The sequence below is a fragment of the Alternaria viburni genome (genome assembly GCF_023758015.1).
Source record: "Alternaria viburni strain BMP 2772 chromosome Unknown scaffold_1, whole genome shotgun sequence".
NCBI lineage: Eukaryota > Fungi > Ascomycota > Dothideomycetes > Pleosporales > Pleosporaceae > Alternaria > Alternaria viburni.
The window spans coordinates 2548831-2564779 of NW_026055770.1; the positions used below are offsets into that span (position 1 = coordinate 2548831).

The 15949-nt window shown below is 51.9% G+C and overlaps 6 protein-coding genes across 6 annotated transcripts; 3 read left to right on the forward strand and 3 right to left on the reverse strand.

Annotated features, from left to right (window-relative positions):
- Positions 1 to 881: 881 nt before the first annotated feature.
- Positions 882 to 2582, forward strand: J4E79_000910 (uncharacterized protein; the record flags this gene model as incomplete). The annotated part of the gene is made up of 2 exons (XM_049349821.1): positions 882 to 1460; positions 1680 to 2582. 2 exons carry the CDS (start codon positions 882 to 884, stop codon positions 2580 to 2582), a joined length of 1482 nt encoding a protein of 493 aa, XP_049216608.1.
- Positions 2583 to 4070: 1488 nt separating this feature from the next.
- J4E79_000911 (uncharacterized protein) lies at positions 4071 to 5459 on the forward strand (the record flags this gene model as incomplete). The annotated part of the gene is made up of 3 exons (XM_049349822.1): positions 4071 to 4074; positions 4192 to 4324; positions 4436 to 5459. The coding sequence occupies 3 exons, from the start codon at positions 4071 to 4073 to the stop codon at positions 5457 to 5459; spliced, it is 1161 nt and encodes a 386-aa protein (XP_049216609.1).
- Positions 5460 to 6841: 1382 nt separating this feature from the next.
- J4E79_000912 (uncharacterized protein) lies at positions 6842 to 7936 on the forward strand (the record flags this gene model as incomplete). The annotated part of the gene is made up of 2 exons (XM_049349823.1): positions 6842 to 7329; positions 7381 to 7936. 2 exons carry the CDS (start codon positions 6842 to 6844, stop codon positions 7934 to 7936), a joined length of 1044 nt encoding a protein of 347 aa, XP_049216610.1.
- Positions 7937 to 8221: 285 nt separating this feature from the next.
- J4E79_000913 (uncharacterized protein) lies at positions 8222 to 9623 on the reverse strand (the record flags this gene model as incomplete). Its single annotated transcript, XM_049349824.1, is given in 2 exon segments — positions 8222 to 9590; positions 9607 to 9623. The coding sequence occupies 2 exon segments, from the start codon at positions 9621 to 9623 to the stop codon at positions 8222 to 8224; spliced, it is 1386 nt and encodes a 461-aa protein (XP_049216611.1).
- Positions 9624 to 11490: 1867 nt separating this feature from the next.
- On the reverse strand, positions 11491 to 13140 carry J4E79_000914 (uncharacterized protein; the record flags this gene model as incomplete). The annotated part of the gene is made up of 2 exons (XM_049349825.1): positions 11491 to 12897; positions 13114 to 13140. The coding sequence occupies 2 exons, from the start codon at positions 13138 to 13140 to the stop codon at positions 11491 to 11493; spliced, it is 1434 nt and encodes a 477-aa protein (XP_049216612.1).
- A 921-nt stretch (positions 13141 to 14061) lies between these two features.
- Positions 14062 to 15676, reverse strand: J4E79_000915 (uncharacterized protein; the record flags this gene model as incomplete). Its single annotated transcript, XM_049349826.1, has 3 exons — positions 14062 to 14850; positions 14902 to 15434; positions 15487 to 15676. The coding sequence occupies 3 exons, from the start codon at positions 15674 to 15676 to the stop codon at positions 14062 to 14064; spliced, it is 1512 nt and encodes a 503-aa protein (XP_049216613.1).
- Between the last annotated feature and the right edge of the window lie 273 nt (positions 15677 to 15949).

The following is a 15949-nucleotide window of genomic DNA, read 5'->3' on the forward strand; positions in this document are numbered from 1 at the left end:
AGCACTTGCCGCTTCCGAGCGACCGTCAATGCGTTCCGCCGGCATCGCTCCGTATTCAGAAAAAAAGTGACCGAATGAATCACGTGCTAGCTAGTCCTGACGCTGGGTCTGGTCTACCAGCAATACCACAGCCTCTGGAACCCACCTCTACCCATCCACTGCCACTCTCAACAATTCGATCGCGAATTCGCGAGCTTTCGAGAGTCTTCAAGCAACAACGTCTCGCCATACCCACGGCTGGCAGTTATACTGTTATGTCTCAGCTACCGTCCACGCCTGCGACGCTACCGCGCCCACCGAAGCGCGCGCACGAAGAGGAATTAGTTGGGCCGATCAAGCGACAACGCAAACATGGACTTTGGACGCCGCCTGAAGATTCCAGCGACGTCCACGATTGCTACACCCAAACACCCTCGCTTTACATTCCACGACAAGCATCGTCATCTCTTATCCATCCTCCCTACTTAAGCCCGCCGCATAGTCATCCATCAGTCCCACTAAACCCACGGGGAGTTAACTCAGGATATACGCCTTCCCAGGGCGGCTTATATACTCCCAAATTAGGGTATATACACAACGACAACCAGCATTATGGTGTCAGCCCTCCGTCACGGCCTCCGACAACTCCACAGATGGGGTTTGGGAATCTGTATCAAGTCTACGGGCCGAACTTGAACCGACACCCTGCTCGAGTGGTACAGGCTGAGTATGCGTGGGGACTACATCGACCCCAGACTGCGCGCAGGTACGAACGACAACAAGCCACGCTGCCTACAACAGTTCAACAGTCTGCACCAAGGCTACAGCCTGAGTGTGCGCCGAGACTTCGTGTACCCCAGACTACGCCTAGTCATGGGTCAACTGGCCCCATGGCACCTACAATGCCTGCAGAGGATCCGCGTCCGCAAGAGCAGCAACGATATGTTCAGCCAGTCGTTGGTACACAAAAACCATACCAATACAGTGCTACTCCAGTCGCAAGCAGACAGTGTGCTTCTCACCAGACGGGTGTAGAAGGACTTCATTGCGGTATCCAAGCTCCCGCTGTGAATGTGCAGGCCGCGCGAACGACGCCGCGCACTCAGCAAGAGCAGTGGCTCATCGATGCACGACCAGATCTCCAAGGGATACCTGTTACGATCGTACCAGCGATTCCCGCGAAGCAAGGTACTATCGGAACTGCCATTGACCGCAAAGATGAGATGCTAGTACCACGCGATGTGTGGCGCCTGCGCTCCCTGCCTTCCTACAAGCGTTATATCGCATACCGCCAAATGGCAGAGCTAGGACGTCAGATGAGCGAGTATGACCAAACTAGCAAAGAAAACCAGTCGCTATGGAAGCGTATCACAACCTTCGAAGCGAGCTTGATTGAGGCCGAGGTGGAGTTTGCGAACAGACTCAAGCAAGATACAGCTGAAACTAGGGCGAGGTGGGACCGGATCGTAGCGGCTCAGGCAGTTGGGACTCTAGTCGACCAGGATATGATAGCTGCCTATGACCAGTATTGCGGTATTGCATCTGGGACGTCCCCGATGGATGTCGCAGTCACGACTCAATCACCCACATCTGATCAAGTTCTAGCAGGGCAGAATTCACCACCACAGCCCCAGACTCCTAGAACTCCTGCTCCAATCGTAACTCCGTCAGTACCGATAGAGACCATTAGACCAGACCAGGTAACACATCCCCTGGACAAGGTTTCGGTTCCTCCACACCCCGGCGAGCTCGAGGACTTCACGCCACACGAAGTCACCGGAATGTACAAATGCAACCACCAATTTGAAACCGGGGCCTGCTGCACAGAAGGAGTCACAAAGGAAAGAAAGAGAGCCTCAATCTCTAGGGATAAATCAGCGTGGAAACGAAAGGTGGAAAAATTGGTCAAGAAGGGCGACTTGAATAAGAGCCATATAACATGGAAGACAGAACTGTCATCCAATAAGAAGGAAGACCCAAAGACGAAGAATGCGGAAAAAGGGCGACCACAGAGTGAAAAGAAGGCGGATGCCACCGCGAAGAAAGAAGCGAGAAAGGAACAGAGGAAAAAATGGCGCGAGCAACCACACGATGAGATCGATGCGGAAGGTGCGCCCGGATCTATCGTGGCACCAAATCCGCTTGAACAGGACGATTTGTTTACTTCTAAAGTTGAGTCTAAGCGTTCTTCAGAAGAACAGGCTGCGGCCGCTGAGTCCGCACGCCAAGAAAAAATCGCAAAAGACTTGAAGAAGTACGGGTGGGATCTCAAGCGCTGTAAGCGTATGGAGGATATGAAGAAGTGGCCAACTTGGTCACGCTTCAATGAATATTGGGCTGCAAAACGTCTTGAGGTTCAGCAATTGCAGCTATCCCCTGAACAGCACACTCTATTGCAGGGCTGGGAACCGTCTGCCATTCCAGACAAGAACCCAGCATTTGTCAAGAAACTTGCCGAAGATACGGTACACGTAGACGCGGGAGAGAGTGCTGAAGTCGATGATTCAAACTTGGACGAACTTTTTGAAGATGGGAACGAGAATGTCGAGCAAGATGATCCAGTATTGGATGATCTGTTTGAGGACGGTAGCTTAGAGTTGTAAGAGGCACTTCAGAACCAAGTGTATCTCTCAAGAGCGGCTTCGGCCAAGGTGGAGGGTCGTTACGACAAGGTCTGACAAGGCCCCAGCAATGACCTTGATAATCAGGAACGACGTCGCATAGATGACAGAATGAAAGCCACCACGCGCATGCAACGTCGCCCGTCATTGCTGGCCTGAAAAACAATGTCCTCGCATCGTGAAGTGGAAGCTGAAGTATGACTTCATCGTATCGGTGTCTTTCTCACAGCGCTCTTGAAAGGCCCGTGCAATGAATCGCATTGTGCAGGCCCATGCTCAGCACCAACTTCGTGACGTTCTCTCGTCTGAACGATGCCGTTGTACTTGGTGCGTGCACGACGTCACGAAAGGAGAACCTAGTTGTAGTTCTCTTCACTCTGGGAAGAATGCACAGATCCTGGAACCTAGATAGTCAGTCCAGTACTTTTATACAGACCGTTGGGTCACATTTACCAGTAGACACCCCCGTCTACCTGCCCATCCAGAAAGTCTTGTTACTCTTATAGCAAGATGCAGTCTTACGCGCACAACAAGGGCAACTACGTCTACGTGCGCCGCAAGCGCACAAGATCGGTCGAGGTGCGCCGCGCAGACGATCTCCACCGCCACTCCATATCCTGTTTATCATCCGAGGAACGCATCTTGCATTACGTCGGCGGGGAGCGTAACCGCGTCTGCCGCTGCCATGATGCGGGTCGACATGGCGAGAAGACCTCCACCGTAGCATGCGAATCGAGGCATCTGAGCGCCAGCATAATGTTATATCTCGACCGCCATGGCCTTGAATCCTGCAGCTTCGCTGACTTCCGGAAGTATCGCGCAAGCCGACAAGCGAAATGGGCGATGGAAGGCGTATTTGTTGAAGACTTTCACTATACCAGCCGGAACAAAGACTTCGTATGTCGCTGCTCACAACCAAGGAAGCATAGCTATCAGACGCCGCGCCATCCTGAGACTGTCGAGCAATGTGCGGAGTTCTTTTGTATGCACAAGGATAAGAACACTGTTACGAAAGACCAGTGGAAGGGCGTGAATGGCGATGAGCCCCCGGCTTACACACCTAGTGTAGACTTGCTATCCGGTTCCATGACATCCATGTCTGTAACGTCCAGTTCCGTGCCTGATTCGCGGCCAAGCTCGTCCGGACACACTGGGGAGAAGTCTAGGCCACGAGCCTCGCTAGAGACGAGGATACGTGACACTGCCGAGCGTATATCTTCGATCATCCCAGGCCGTCATCGCAGTGCTTCGATTCCAGCACGAGAGCCAGAGATGCCCCCTCAAGTATGGCAGAAGGGTCGTCCATCGGTCTTGATCTCTCAACACGGAAATTCTTCGCGTGATAGCACGCCCATGGGCTCGGCTCCCCCATCTACGCGCTCAGCCTCACCAGCAGTGCCGCACACGCGCCATCATCGGGTCGATTCTGTTCATGATACGTCCTCGATCTATGCAGATGCCCAGGCCACGATGGGTATGTTTCCCGGAATCCAGACAGATGCAAGTGTTGCAAGGGCTAGAGAGATGCTGGGTGTGACTGGTCTGTACACGAACAAGACGTACCTTTCCACATCCACTAACTTATCTGTAGTGAGCGGGCAGTCCAGTGTTGGAACCATTAAGAGCGAAAGGTCGCCACCTTTTGCCTATGACGAATGGTACCAGGGCAACCCACCTCGCTGGGTGGTTGAGAAGGACAGCGAAGAGCTACTACCGTCGACTTTGTACGTGAACGGCGAAAGGGCGAATTCTTTCGGTTTCGATACGTCAGCGACTCATAGACCAGTGGCAGAACTTCCTGCGCGTAGATCGCCAATTGAACTTCCCGCTCGCAGGTCGCCTGTCGAACTTTCAGGTAAGCCACCACACCAACGGCATACTGCAACGCTAAAGAAGCTAGAAGGTCGAACTTGGGATACGAGGTCGGAGTTGGAGGCCAAGGCCAAACGCTTCAGCGTTCGGTGCACAGAAGCACCCCCTAGTACGTCCACTCCTGCACACGACACCGAACGACTAAGCTCACGTTTCCACAAGGCTTCCGACACCATCCCGTCTTCACTTCCTGATCAGGTGGATTTCCTTGAGCGTTGTGCTGTGCCGAATTCTTGGAAAGACCCTACACCTACTGGGAATTGTCAGTTGTGCTTCAAGTCTTACCATGACGCAGACACGAATCCTGTCATAGCACCTCCCTGCGGTTGCTCCATGCATGATCGATGTCTCATGGACAATCTGCGTACGCTTGATGAGAAGGTCGGCAGGTGTCCAGTATGCCAGGCGTATCTGTGTAACCGTAGTCTAGCCGAGCGCATCGGCAATGACATCGAACAGATCTTTGAGTTGCAAGTCAATCCATTACGAGAGGAGGTCACCCTCGAATTCCCACAGCGGAGTAAGGGCATCATATGTAGTACGGAGGAGGGCGTTGCTGTCACGCAGCTTCGTCTACTCAAGGACTACGTCGATGTCCACGCCGAAGAGCTCTTCCGTCTATGGGAAGGTAATCGTGCAGAACCCGACTGGTTTGGAGGCGTGGTGCGTCCCGCTATCCAACTCTTTCAAGGGTGGAATCCCGCTATGCGAAGCCGCTTCTTTTCAAATGAGGACGCTTTCCTTAAGCTCCTCGCATGGGCAGAGCTGGTGCGCTTGATGAACATCAGCTGTGCGAAGAAGAGACAGGCCCATGATAGCGATGCACATTTTCCGCGATTGGGAGAGTTACATCGCAAGTTTTTGAAGGCCGTTGAGCGATACAACAAAGAGAAAATGTCGTGGGATACGAGTCGCTCTGGTGTTTATGAACACGACAGGATCGCGACGGATATTGTCGAGGTCGCAATGAACACTCAGGTGCCGTAGACAATCGTATAACTTACTGCAAATGTAATTAGTTCGCATTCATCGAAGTACCATAAAGCCATGTATCGGAAAGTACATACGCGTCGTGGTCCAGTTAACAGCTGCACGATCTTGATCCCGACTGGTTTGCCCTGCGGCACGCATAACACATTCATGACGTGCCATTTGATTGATACCGACTCGACAGGACGTGCGGATATGATGATCTGTAGTATGATGGGTTGGTTGCGCCTCGGCATCGTCTGATGGCGTGATGGATGAAACAAGACGCGAGGCGAGGAGCTGATTGAGAGTGCGGCGGTCCGTGCACGGAAGTGCACCACCGCGTCAGGTGCAACGATTGTCCACACACATCGAGCTGTGTTCTGCCCAAGACCAATGCGATACAAGATGCCACGCCCAAGTTTACTTTCACTCGGTAGTGCTGTGCAGGAATTCTGTTTAGGCCTCATACTGAAGGGCAGAGTCATGACGTCATACCCACTTGTCCTCTCGGACTTCTCCTTCACACACGAACCTGAGCGCGTCGCTACTCCTACAACTTTCTTGCCTCCACGGTGGACGACCAATTTGTCCTGGAGCCACCTTCGTCAACGCTAGATGCGAGCGCACGCGTAACTTCATCCACATGAGTACCGGAGGCCCCTTGCCATATCACTCGTCCGCATAATAGAGCTGCAATGCTGTGCACTCAGCTTATGACCACCCGACTCTCAGCAGAGTGACGATGCACTCACAAGCATCAATCTCACATTGCCTTCGGCAGTCGTTCGTGAGAGCACTACATGGACCAATCTCGAGCTCGACCAAGCCTCCGGCTATTCTCCCAAGGACAAAAGGCACTGGCTATAGCACGGCCACCGTATACCCTGCCGGATTAATTACTTCCAAACGTCCGCCCGCTGAACGACTGACTCCCCGCACCATTTGCGCCTGCCGCATTGACAGAGCAGTCGCCTTTGCTGAAATTGGGAGCTAATTGCAGTACGCAATGTGACCGAAATGCTTAATTCGAAATGCCAGATGAAGGGTTCAAATACCGGTTGTCACCCGCATTGCGACAACACTATCCCAGTCAATTGAAACTTTGTTTCTTGTCATGATGTTTTACACATCACTTCTTTCGGTCGCGTTCGCAACGCTTTCTTTAGTTTCGCCCACTGTAAATGGGCGTGCGATTGACGCTGTTGAGAGGAGACAGGATGGATCGCATTGGATCAATACCTGGACGAGCATGCCGCAGTTGGTGGAAGCGAGCAACATGCCGCCAGCGCCTTTCGTATGCGATCTGCACTGCCTAAGGTTGAACTCCAGGAATTCTAACATGACCACAGAGTTCCGGGAGTGTGATGCGCGATGCGACGCTCCGCCAAACCCTCCACATGTCCGTTGGCGCACCCAAGATCAAGATCACCATTTCCAACACTTTTGGCGGTTCCGACCTTCCCATCACCGCAGGCTCTGTCGGCCTTCCTGCAGGTGGCGTAGCGGGCGTCAGTGGCATGCAAGCCTCACCTCTGGCAGCAATTACCGTTGGTGGCAAGTCAAGCTTCACGGTGCCCAAGGGCCAGGTCATTACCAGCGATGAGATCGCCTTCGAAGTCAAGCCTCAAAGCATGCTCACTGTGAGCTTGTACAGTCAGCAAGGGCAGAGTGGAAGCAGCATCACCGGTCATCCCGGCAGTAGGACTACGAGCTGGTTCGTGAGCGGCAACAAAGTCAATGCTACAACTTTCTCTGGCACTCAAAGTGTGCACTGGTACTTCGTCAGCGCCGTACAAGCCTACGTACCAACCTCCACGCGCTCTCTGATGGTCCTCGGTGACAGCATCACCGACGGGCGAGGTTCAGACGACAACAAGAACAACCGGTAAGCACTACCTAACCCCGCAAAACTACTTCCCGTCTAATGCCACCGCAGCTGGCCCGACCTCGTACTTGCCCGTCTCCAATCCACCAACCACACCAACATCGCCGTCTGCAACCAAGCCGCTGGCGGTAACACAGTCCTCAGCGGCGGCCTCGGCCCACCCCTCCTAACCCGGTACAAGCGCGATGCCATCGAGCAACCCGGTGTGAAATGGGTCATGGTCTTCGAAGGCGTCAACGACATCGGTGGTAACGCTAATACCGCTGCCGCGCAAACCTCTGTAGGCGACCGCCTCATTGCAGCGTTCAAGCAGATTGCTGCTGATGCGAAGACGGCTGGTTACACGACGATTGGGGGTACGATTGCGCCTTTTTCAGGTAATGGGTATGCAGGTGTTGAGAGGGAGAAGACGAGGAAGAGGGTGAACAAGTGGATCTTGGAGAGTGGGAACTATGATCATGCGGTTGATATTGCGAGTATGGTTGCGGATAAGACGAATCCGGAGAAGTTGGATAAGAGGTATGATAGTGGTGATGGGTTGCATCCGAGTGTTGCGGGGTATCAGGCGATTGCTGATGCTTTTCCTGTTGAGATCTTCAGGAAGTAGACGTTGATGGGAGAGAGCACTTAGCTTAGGATATGTTCCTCTTCAAGATAATAAGAAGCGATCACTGAAGCTAGTCACTGATATTCATTTGCAACAATTGAAATACGACTCGTTCGCCAATGATACCCGTTGTTGATCGTTCACCATCGACACCTTCTGTGTATGATTTGGACATATAACCACATCTGGACAGCGGCTCGCAACATCGTGTTCTATCGCGCGTTCTCCAATTCTGGCAGATATTGTGTGATATCCGTCGTGATGGGCTGCTTAAACCATTTGCCGTCAATTCTTCACCTGAGACTCCCGATACAGGCGTCTCTTCTCCATCCAATGTTGCATGTGAGGTAGCTCGTTTGCTTGTCCCTGCATATAGGCTTCTGATTCGTCTGAAGCCTCAAACTTGACCAAGGCAATCATGGAATCAATGGCACTGTGAAGTTCCTCGAACCCTTCACAACGCATACCACCTGTCCAATGGTAGTAGTTGAGTTGCGCAACAGGCTCAAGCTCTGGCTCTGTGGACGTTTCAATGTTTGGTGTCAGGCGATTCTCATAACGCCTTTTCCTCTCGAGATAATTAGCATCGGGTTTGACGGCGAGGTCCCGAGCACTTTGACCGTCGGCTCTTTTGGCTTCGATATCTTCCAAAGTCATCCGTTGTGCAAGGCGACTCAATATGACAGGCCTTTTCTCAATACCTTGTTGCTCTTGGCTGCAAAGCCAATGCAATGCAGTCTGGCCAGACTGATCATACAAGCGCGCATCGGCACCTTGAGTGAAAAGATAGTCGACCAGGTTAAGGATCCCCCTTTTACATGCGAGATGTAGCGGGGTTACCCCGCTGGTCGTTCGGATGTCGACAGCTGTCCCGAATGTCTCTATGAGTGTAATGACAGGACTCCAAATCGGGTTTCCGGTCTCTGGGTCTCCAGCGAAGCCGTCCTGAAACAGGGAACTTATTCCTGGACGGTACTTCCGTGTGGCGATGTGCAGAGCAGACTCCCCGTTGTTGTCCAGGCTGTCTTGATTGAAAGTGTTTGGAGGCCTTGAGTATCGGCGCAAGACATCCCAGCAAGACCACAAATTATCGGCCTGAACCCCTGCAATTTGATGGAAGATGGTGCGACCGTTTTCGTCGGTTGTGTTGATAGAGCCACCTTCTCGCAGGAATTGGCGAAGGAGAAGCTTTAGTACTTGAGGCTCTGCAGCGATAGCTGCGATATGAACAGGCGTACCGCTCCACTTGGGCATAGATACGCACAGATCATTATCTTCGCCCAAGAGGACACCATCGTGATCGTATGTAATCCCATGCAACATACTCTTTGTAGTCCGAGTAGAAGATGGGGTACGCGTCTTCGCGCCATGGCGCAGGAGCATCTGGACGATGTCGACTACGCCATGCTGAGCAGCAATATGCAGAGGCGTCTGTCGGATTACATCTTGAGCGTTTGCATCTGCTCCATGATCGAGTAACCACTGCACTACGTCTGCCTGACTTGCGAGAGCAGCGTAGAACAGAGGAGTTCGCTGGTCACCATCTCGGATGTCCACGTCAATTTCGAGCTGGCAGTGATCAGTTTCCAGGACCTCGAGGAGGCCAAGTAAAGCTGCAACGTGTGCCAGTTTGACTCCATCTTTTGGCTCATGACTAGAGTGTGCCCGACATTGTAGTCGTAGCCATGGTGCGTGATACTGATAAGCTGGATTTAGCAGCAGGTAATGATCCTTCATGCGATGATCCTTCAGGCGATGATCCTTCATGCGATGAAATCCCTCGCTTTGCGACAGATGTTGGAAAATGTTGTGCGTTGCGTACACCAAGAGAGGATACTTCTGGGTCATTGTTTCACTCATACTATGGCCGTCGAAACAAGAAGCGTAGTCCTGGACCAAGCCGATATGTTGCAGCACCTTATCGGTATAATCCAGAAGACATCGAGTGATGTATTCATTCGTGATTGCTGCTTGGAGATGAAAGGCCCCAAGGTCCGGATCACGATGCGCGATGTTCCGAAAAAAGTCCAGAACCGACGAATGTACGAGTAAGACCGTGCGAGAACGAAAGTCACGCTTCACGATGGTCAACAGGTCTCCGGCATATCCGATCTCGTCAGTAATGGCATTCTCCAGCGTCTGGCCTCTACCTGGTCTTGTATGTATGGCCACAGCGAGTTCCTCGAGGCTGAGTTGACACAGAGCGGTGGACAACCAGCGTAGGATCTCGACCACTCTGTCTTTTTTATCTTGGGGTATTGCCAGCAACATACGTCGATACATGCTATCGAGGCCACGTGGGAATGAGTCGACTGTCTTTTCCATGTCAATTACTCGTACCTTCTTCAAGGCGTTGACTGCGAACCCAACCCATAAAAAAGTGCCTTCCGATCGATCGCACAGCCGATTCTTGATGTAATCGCGCGTTTCTGTTGGGCATCGCAAACTGGACATACGGTCGTCCAAAAATTTGGAGATGTCAAACCCGACATGTGGCTGGTTATCGGGTTCAAGACGCAATCGAGGGAATGTGTCCATGGCTTGCTCAATAGAGTAAGGGTGATTGCGACTGACAACAAGAAGCTTCAAGGAGTGAGAAGAGCGATCGGATTTCTGTTGAGAGTCGGTTTCGTATAGGCTTTGGATCTTCGTCCAGAAGTCTTCCAGACCCTCTTCGTCGCATTCGTCTAAGCCGTCGAGAATACATGTAATGGGGTTGATATTTTGGTCGTGCAAAATCCTAGCGAAGATAGTCCAGAGGGCTTGGAACTTTCTATCATCGAACAGACTAGCTCCGTGCTTGTCATAGTCATCCAGGATATGCTCGAAAAGCGATGGACGTTAAGAGAGCAGTTGATAGATAAGGCCGCGGAGAATAGAAACACCATTGTTCCTTCCTTGGTCTCGACTGCAGAAGAAGTGTACGACATGTGCAGCCGAAGAGTTGTCTTTGAGGGTACTGACGAGATGGAGAGAAAGCATAGTCTTCCCCTTGCCGGCATCCCCGGAGATCCATAGTAGGCCGGAAGACTTGGCGATCCAGCTCTTGTATGCGTCCGTTTCCGAAACCCACTCACAAGTGCCCAGTGTTTTCGGTCCTTTGCGGTCTTCGAGCATCTGCCGATAGTCGTCTGGATCATCCCCCAAAGCTGCCAGAAGGTCTCTCAGACATGATTTGCGCGCGGAGTCCTCCTGTGTAGCCGTGTGAAAATGGTTGATGTTACCGACGTGTGAGCCGTCCCCAGTGATGATGGACCCTTGATTCAGGGTAGACCCGTGGGTATTGTCCCCAATGAAGGTGGATGAAGCATTGTCGCTCATCTTTGGCTACTCGTAGCGTCTTGTCCATCTGGTGCTAGGCATCTCGCCCTCTAATGAGTCGAAAAGGTATGAGTTTGCTGTCGACAAACTCGCATCGCGTGGTACTGCGCTGTCCCGTCTTGGCTCATATGATCGTGCATGTTTCCGCAAACTTCCTTGCAAGCGAGAATCCCTATTGTCGCGCAGACGACGCGCACCATCCATTTAGATCGTGCCTGTCGAAAGCATCACCACTAAATTTGGAAGTCCTCGGCACCCTCCTCGGTATCTGCCTTCTTCCAGAGCTCATCTCCCCCAGCAACTCCAGTCTCATCAACACCCCAGGAGTCATTTTCGACTTGCTCCCACCAATTGATCAGGATAGCAGTCAACGGCGTTCCCCAGCCAGGTACGAAGGGATTACCTATGCCGCGATGATACAACACATCCTGACCCGGCTCATATGCTTTTACTTTGGTATCGTCACCTTGCAGAACATGACCGTTACTCCCGAGAGGAAATGGCAGCAGTAACGTGCCACAATACGAGTAGAAGTCGTCGGGCTGAATGTATAGTCCTCCGCGATTGTCCAAAATGCCAGAGCCACGTTTAGGCTTCCAATTCTCCTGGTCGCGTTCGGAAATGAGCTCGATGCCTGGTGTGCGCCACGGGAAAAGTAGAAACAGATAACTCTGGGATATCCAGTGTTGCGGTCCTTCGAGAGTAGCATCAGGGTGTCTGTTTTGCATTTCCGCTCCTACGCGATGGATGAAGTCCTCGTCAGGCACGTCGAGCTGCGGTGCGATAGATTTGAATGGAGGTTTCTTGGCTCTTGAGAGAAACGTGCGTACGAACGGCGGGATCGCCGGATACTTATCCAAGACCTCGGTAGATATCAAAGGTTCTTCGTGCTTCCTCCTCTTCTTGCGCTGTGGTCCTTCGTCTTCTGTCTGGTCTTCATCCTTGTGCTTTTCCTCTTGCGTCTCGGATGCAGGCATCCTCTTCGCGATCACATCAACCAATTTACCCCACACATCCAACATCTGATCCATCTCTTTCTCCGTACACAGCTCAACTCTCCACCCCTGCGTCGCAAGATTATCAGGTTCGCCAAACCCAGGGTTCTGCGCATCTATAACAAACTTCCCAGATTCGACGCAATCCCAATAGAGTTGTAGCACTTCATCAAGATCAGCCCACGGAAGCTTCATCTCATTTGGTTCATAGGGTGAGGTAAATGCATCTTCCAAGTAGGTAACCTGCTGCGTTTCTATATTGTAAACCAGCCCAGCTGGATCATACCCCGTGTTCTGGTACAGCACGATGAGATCAGCGTGGTCATCATCCCAATCCTCCCATGACTGGGTTCGCAAACCGTAACGACCGTGAGGGTTCACGATGCCAACGAGGACTGGGTTGAAAGCTAGATGGTTACTGGCTTCGTTGGGTACGACTAGATCGATGCCAGATAGAAACTCTGTGAGTTCATCATCAAGGTCGAATTCGAAGCCTGGGGAAGCTGGATCTAGTGAGTGTACGGCGAACCAATTGCGCTGGATGATGGGTTGGTGTTTGGGTGGAAGGTGCGAGCGGGCATAGGCGACAATGCGATTGTGCAAAGAGGTTCTTAGAGATGCGATACTTCTCTCTTCGTAGAGTATCTCCTCGCGTATAAGTCGTATAGAATGCGGGAGGTGTAGTTAGCTTGTCGTCTCTAGGTCGCCTCTAGGTCATCGCAGTACCGTAGGATAGCAATGCTAAACTATAGGCTTCGAATTCCGCGCACACAGCAATAAGTCAAAGGGGGGAGTATATAAAGTAACCGCACTGCAGTGTCTTTGTTACTTCTACAACACACACACAATTATGCCGCTTACACCCTTCTCCTTCGCGATAGTAATCATCCTTACAATCATCCACCTTAACGTCTACGCTCGCCCAGCCCACCCTATAACCTTGCGTCTCGCTAGCGAGCTTGTCGCAAGGACACTTAGTGTCTATTAGCAACCTTGCCTATTACTCTTAGCTTAAAGGATGCAAAATACAAGGTTGTACTTGCTCTTCCTAAGCACTCAAATAGGTATGTGCAATACTTGTCTGTTAGATGTGCTGCTTACTACTTATGTAGGGATAACTCTAGCAGCTAGAGCCTTTCTTCTAGCTAAGAGATTAGCTATACAAGGCCTGCTCCTTCGCCTTTAACAACACGCCTACGTACCTACTCTAGCAGAGACTGCCTTTATAGGCTAGATTAGCTTCTGTAGCAACAACGAACGACATGCAAAGACTAATATTATTCTCGCACCTTACAGTCTGTAAGTCCTAATACAGTATAAGGTTTAAGCTGCTTAGGCTGTCTTAAGACAGCAGGAACTAGCATGTAGAAGGTAACATTACTTAGCATAGAAACTAGAATTAAGCAATAAATCGTATTTTAGAACGAATTTAACGTATTTAATCGTATAGGGCCGAAGCTGCGATTGTGCAACTCGATAGACTTTGCTACGTCCCAACCCATGCTGGAAGTGGTGGCAGAAGAAAAAGTAAGAGGTTGTAACCAAAATACCATGAAAGTAGCTGCAGTCGGATCACCGCAAGACGAGCCGAACGCAAGAAGTTGCAGGTTTCCAGGCAGAAGCTTGCGCCAGTGTCGAAGGAGCCGGGTAGCCGAAAACGCACAGATGTCATGGCGCTTTAGGAAGCCGCCACTGTCTAGTCCGATCACCAGGATGAGAAGTCGCGGAAAGTACATAGACTGGTATTGAAGTACACACGCTGCAGAAACGGACCAGGCTTCCCTATCATACCCATGCCACACCACATCATCACTCCTCCATCTTCTCCCCACCAACCACCCCCGCATTCCCCTCCCCCAAATGCTTCAGCAGCCAACTCCTCTTAAAATACGTATTCGGATGCACAATCGTATCCAAATCATTACTACTCCAGCTCCCCTCCTCCTTAACCTTCTTAATCTCCTTCTTGTGACTCCACTCAAACAGTCTATTACACGCAACATGATACCTCTGTTTCCCCACATCCTCTTTAACCGTCTTGAGCACATCCCTATCATTGACACCCACACGCTGCAACATGGTGAGCAGGTTTTCCGGGGCGAAAGTGCGGTAAGGACAGCCGTGCGATTGACCAGCACCAGGCAGGGCCTCGGTGAGGAGCTTCTGGCAGGAGTACGGCGTGTAGCCGCGGCCGCGACGGTTTGCGTCGCCGCCCACGTCGCCGTAGGCGTGGCGGATGTTGTATTTGTATTCTTTTTGGAATTTCTCGTCGGTGATGAGCTTGAAGCTGCGGCGCCAGAAGACGAGGCATTCGTCGAGGCTGAGGCCGATGCCTTTGAGGAAGAGGGTGTATTGTAGGCGGCCGAAGTGCTTGAGATGCGAGTCGTCGCGCAGTCGGTTGTGCAGGTTGCGCATGCAGAGGGGGAAGTGTTGGGACAGTGTGTCGATGCTGTTTGCGGTGATGGTGGAGAGACCGTCGATGTTGGCGTCGGAGGTGGAGTAGGCGGCGTCGGGCGTTGTGAAGGATTGGGAGAGGTGGGCGAGGATGGGGGCGAGGCGGTCGTCTTCATCGAGGCGGGGGAGCGCGCGGGCTGTTAGCTACATGTTTGTTAGTGATGCCTCCCGTGATGTGTATAGCGGAGTCCATACCTCTAGTGCCTCGTCCAGCTTCTTCGTAAACTCAGCAACCACCAGACTCATCTGTTCTCGTTGCGGAACGTACGCCATTCCCCTCTTCAAGAGTACCTTCCGTTGCGCAACAAGTTCAGGTACCCTCTCCCAGTCAACCTTGAACCACTCCTGATCCTCAGTCTTCTTAATACCACTCGCCGCATGCAACTCGTCCCTCAGCTCCCGCTTCTCATCTTCCTTGACCTCTGTCCAATCCAGATTGAGGCTGTTGACAAATTGTTGCCGCTCCCGCAAATCGTCGTCCTTGAATCGCAGCGTAAACAGCATAGTCTCTAGCCGCGAAAACCGCCGTCGCAGGTCCTCTGTTGACGAAAACGCAAGGCGCAGTATGAAGTGTGAATAGTGGTCTCTCCTCCGCTCTTCTTGTAGTTTCTGACTTCTTGAGGAATCCGATCGCAGTGGAAGGTACTTCTCCAGTATGCTCTTCATGTATTCGGCGGTCTCTTCGGGGCCTTTGTTGCGGAAACTGCAGGCTTCGAGTTCGGAGAGGACTGCATCGCACGCTGTTAGCGACATCAGGCAGTCATCATGAGAAGTGCATACCCTTCAGTCTGTTGATTGCCCATGTCTCGAACTCTTCTAGTGTGATCTCTGCGGTGGGTGGCAGCGTGTAGAAGTTCAGTCGGTGTTCATAATTCTGCTGCTGGAACTCTGCTTTCTTGAATTGTTGCCTCTTAGGATCGATTTGGGCGCGTCGCTTGGGGTCAACTCGAGAGTAGTCGTGGCGGATCATGTTATTGAGGTTTCTTGCGTTGTTCGGCGGCTTGCACGTCTCCACGGTTGATGGGGGTGTTAAAGTGGCAGGCGCGTTCGCGTGCACGCGTAAAGCACGCTAGCCACATGTAGCGCACGCGCTGTTCGCGTGTCTGATTGGGTCATCATTACTTGCCATGTTCCCAGACCCAGCGGTTCAGAATGGCATGCGAGTCTTAGCATCGTTTCCCTGTATTCTATACCGAACCCTATCTATGCCCTTGCAACCCTGCTTCTAGGTGCAGCCCTGCTC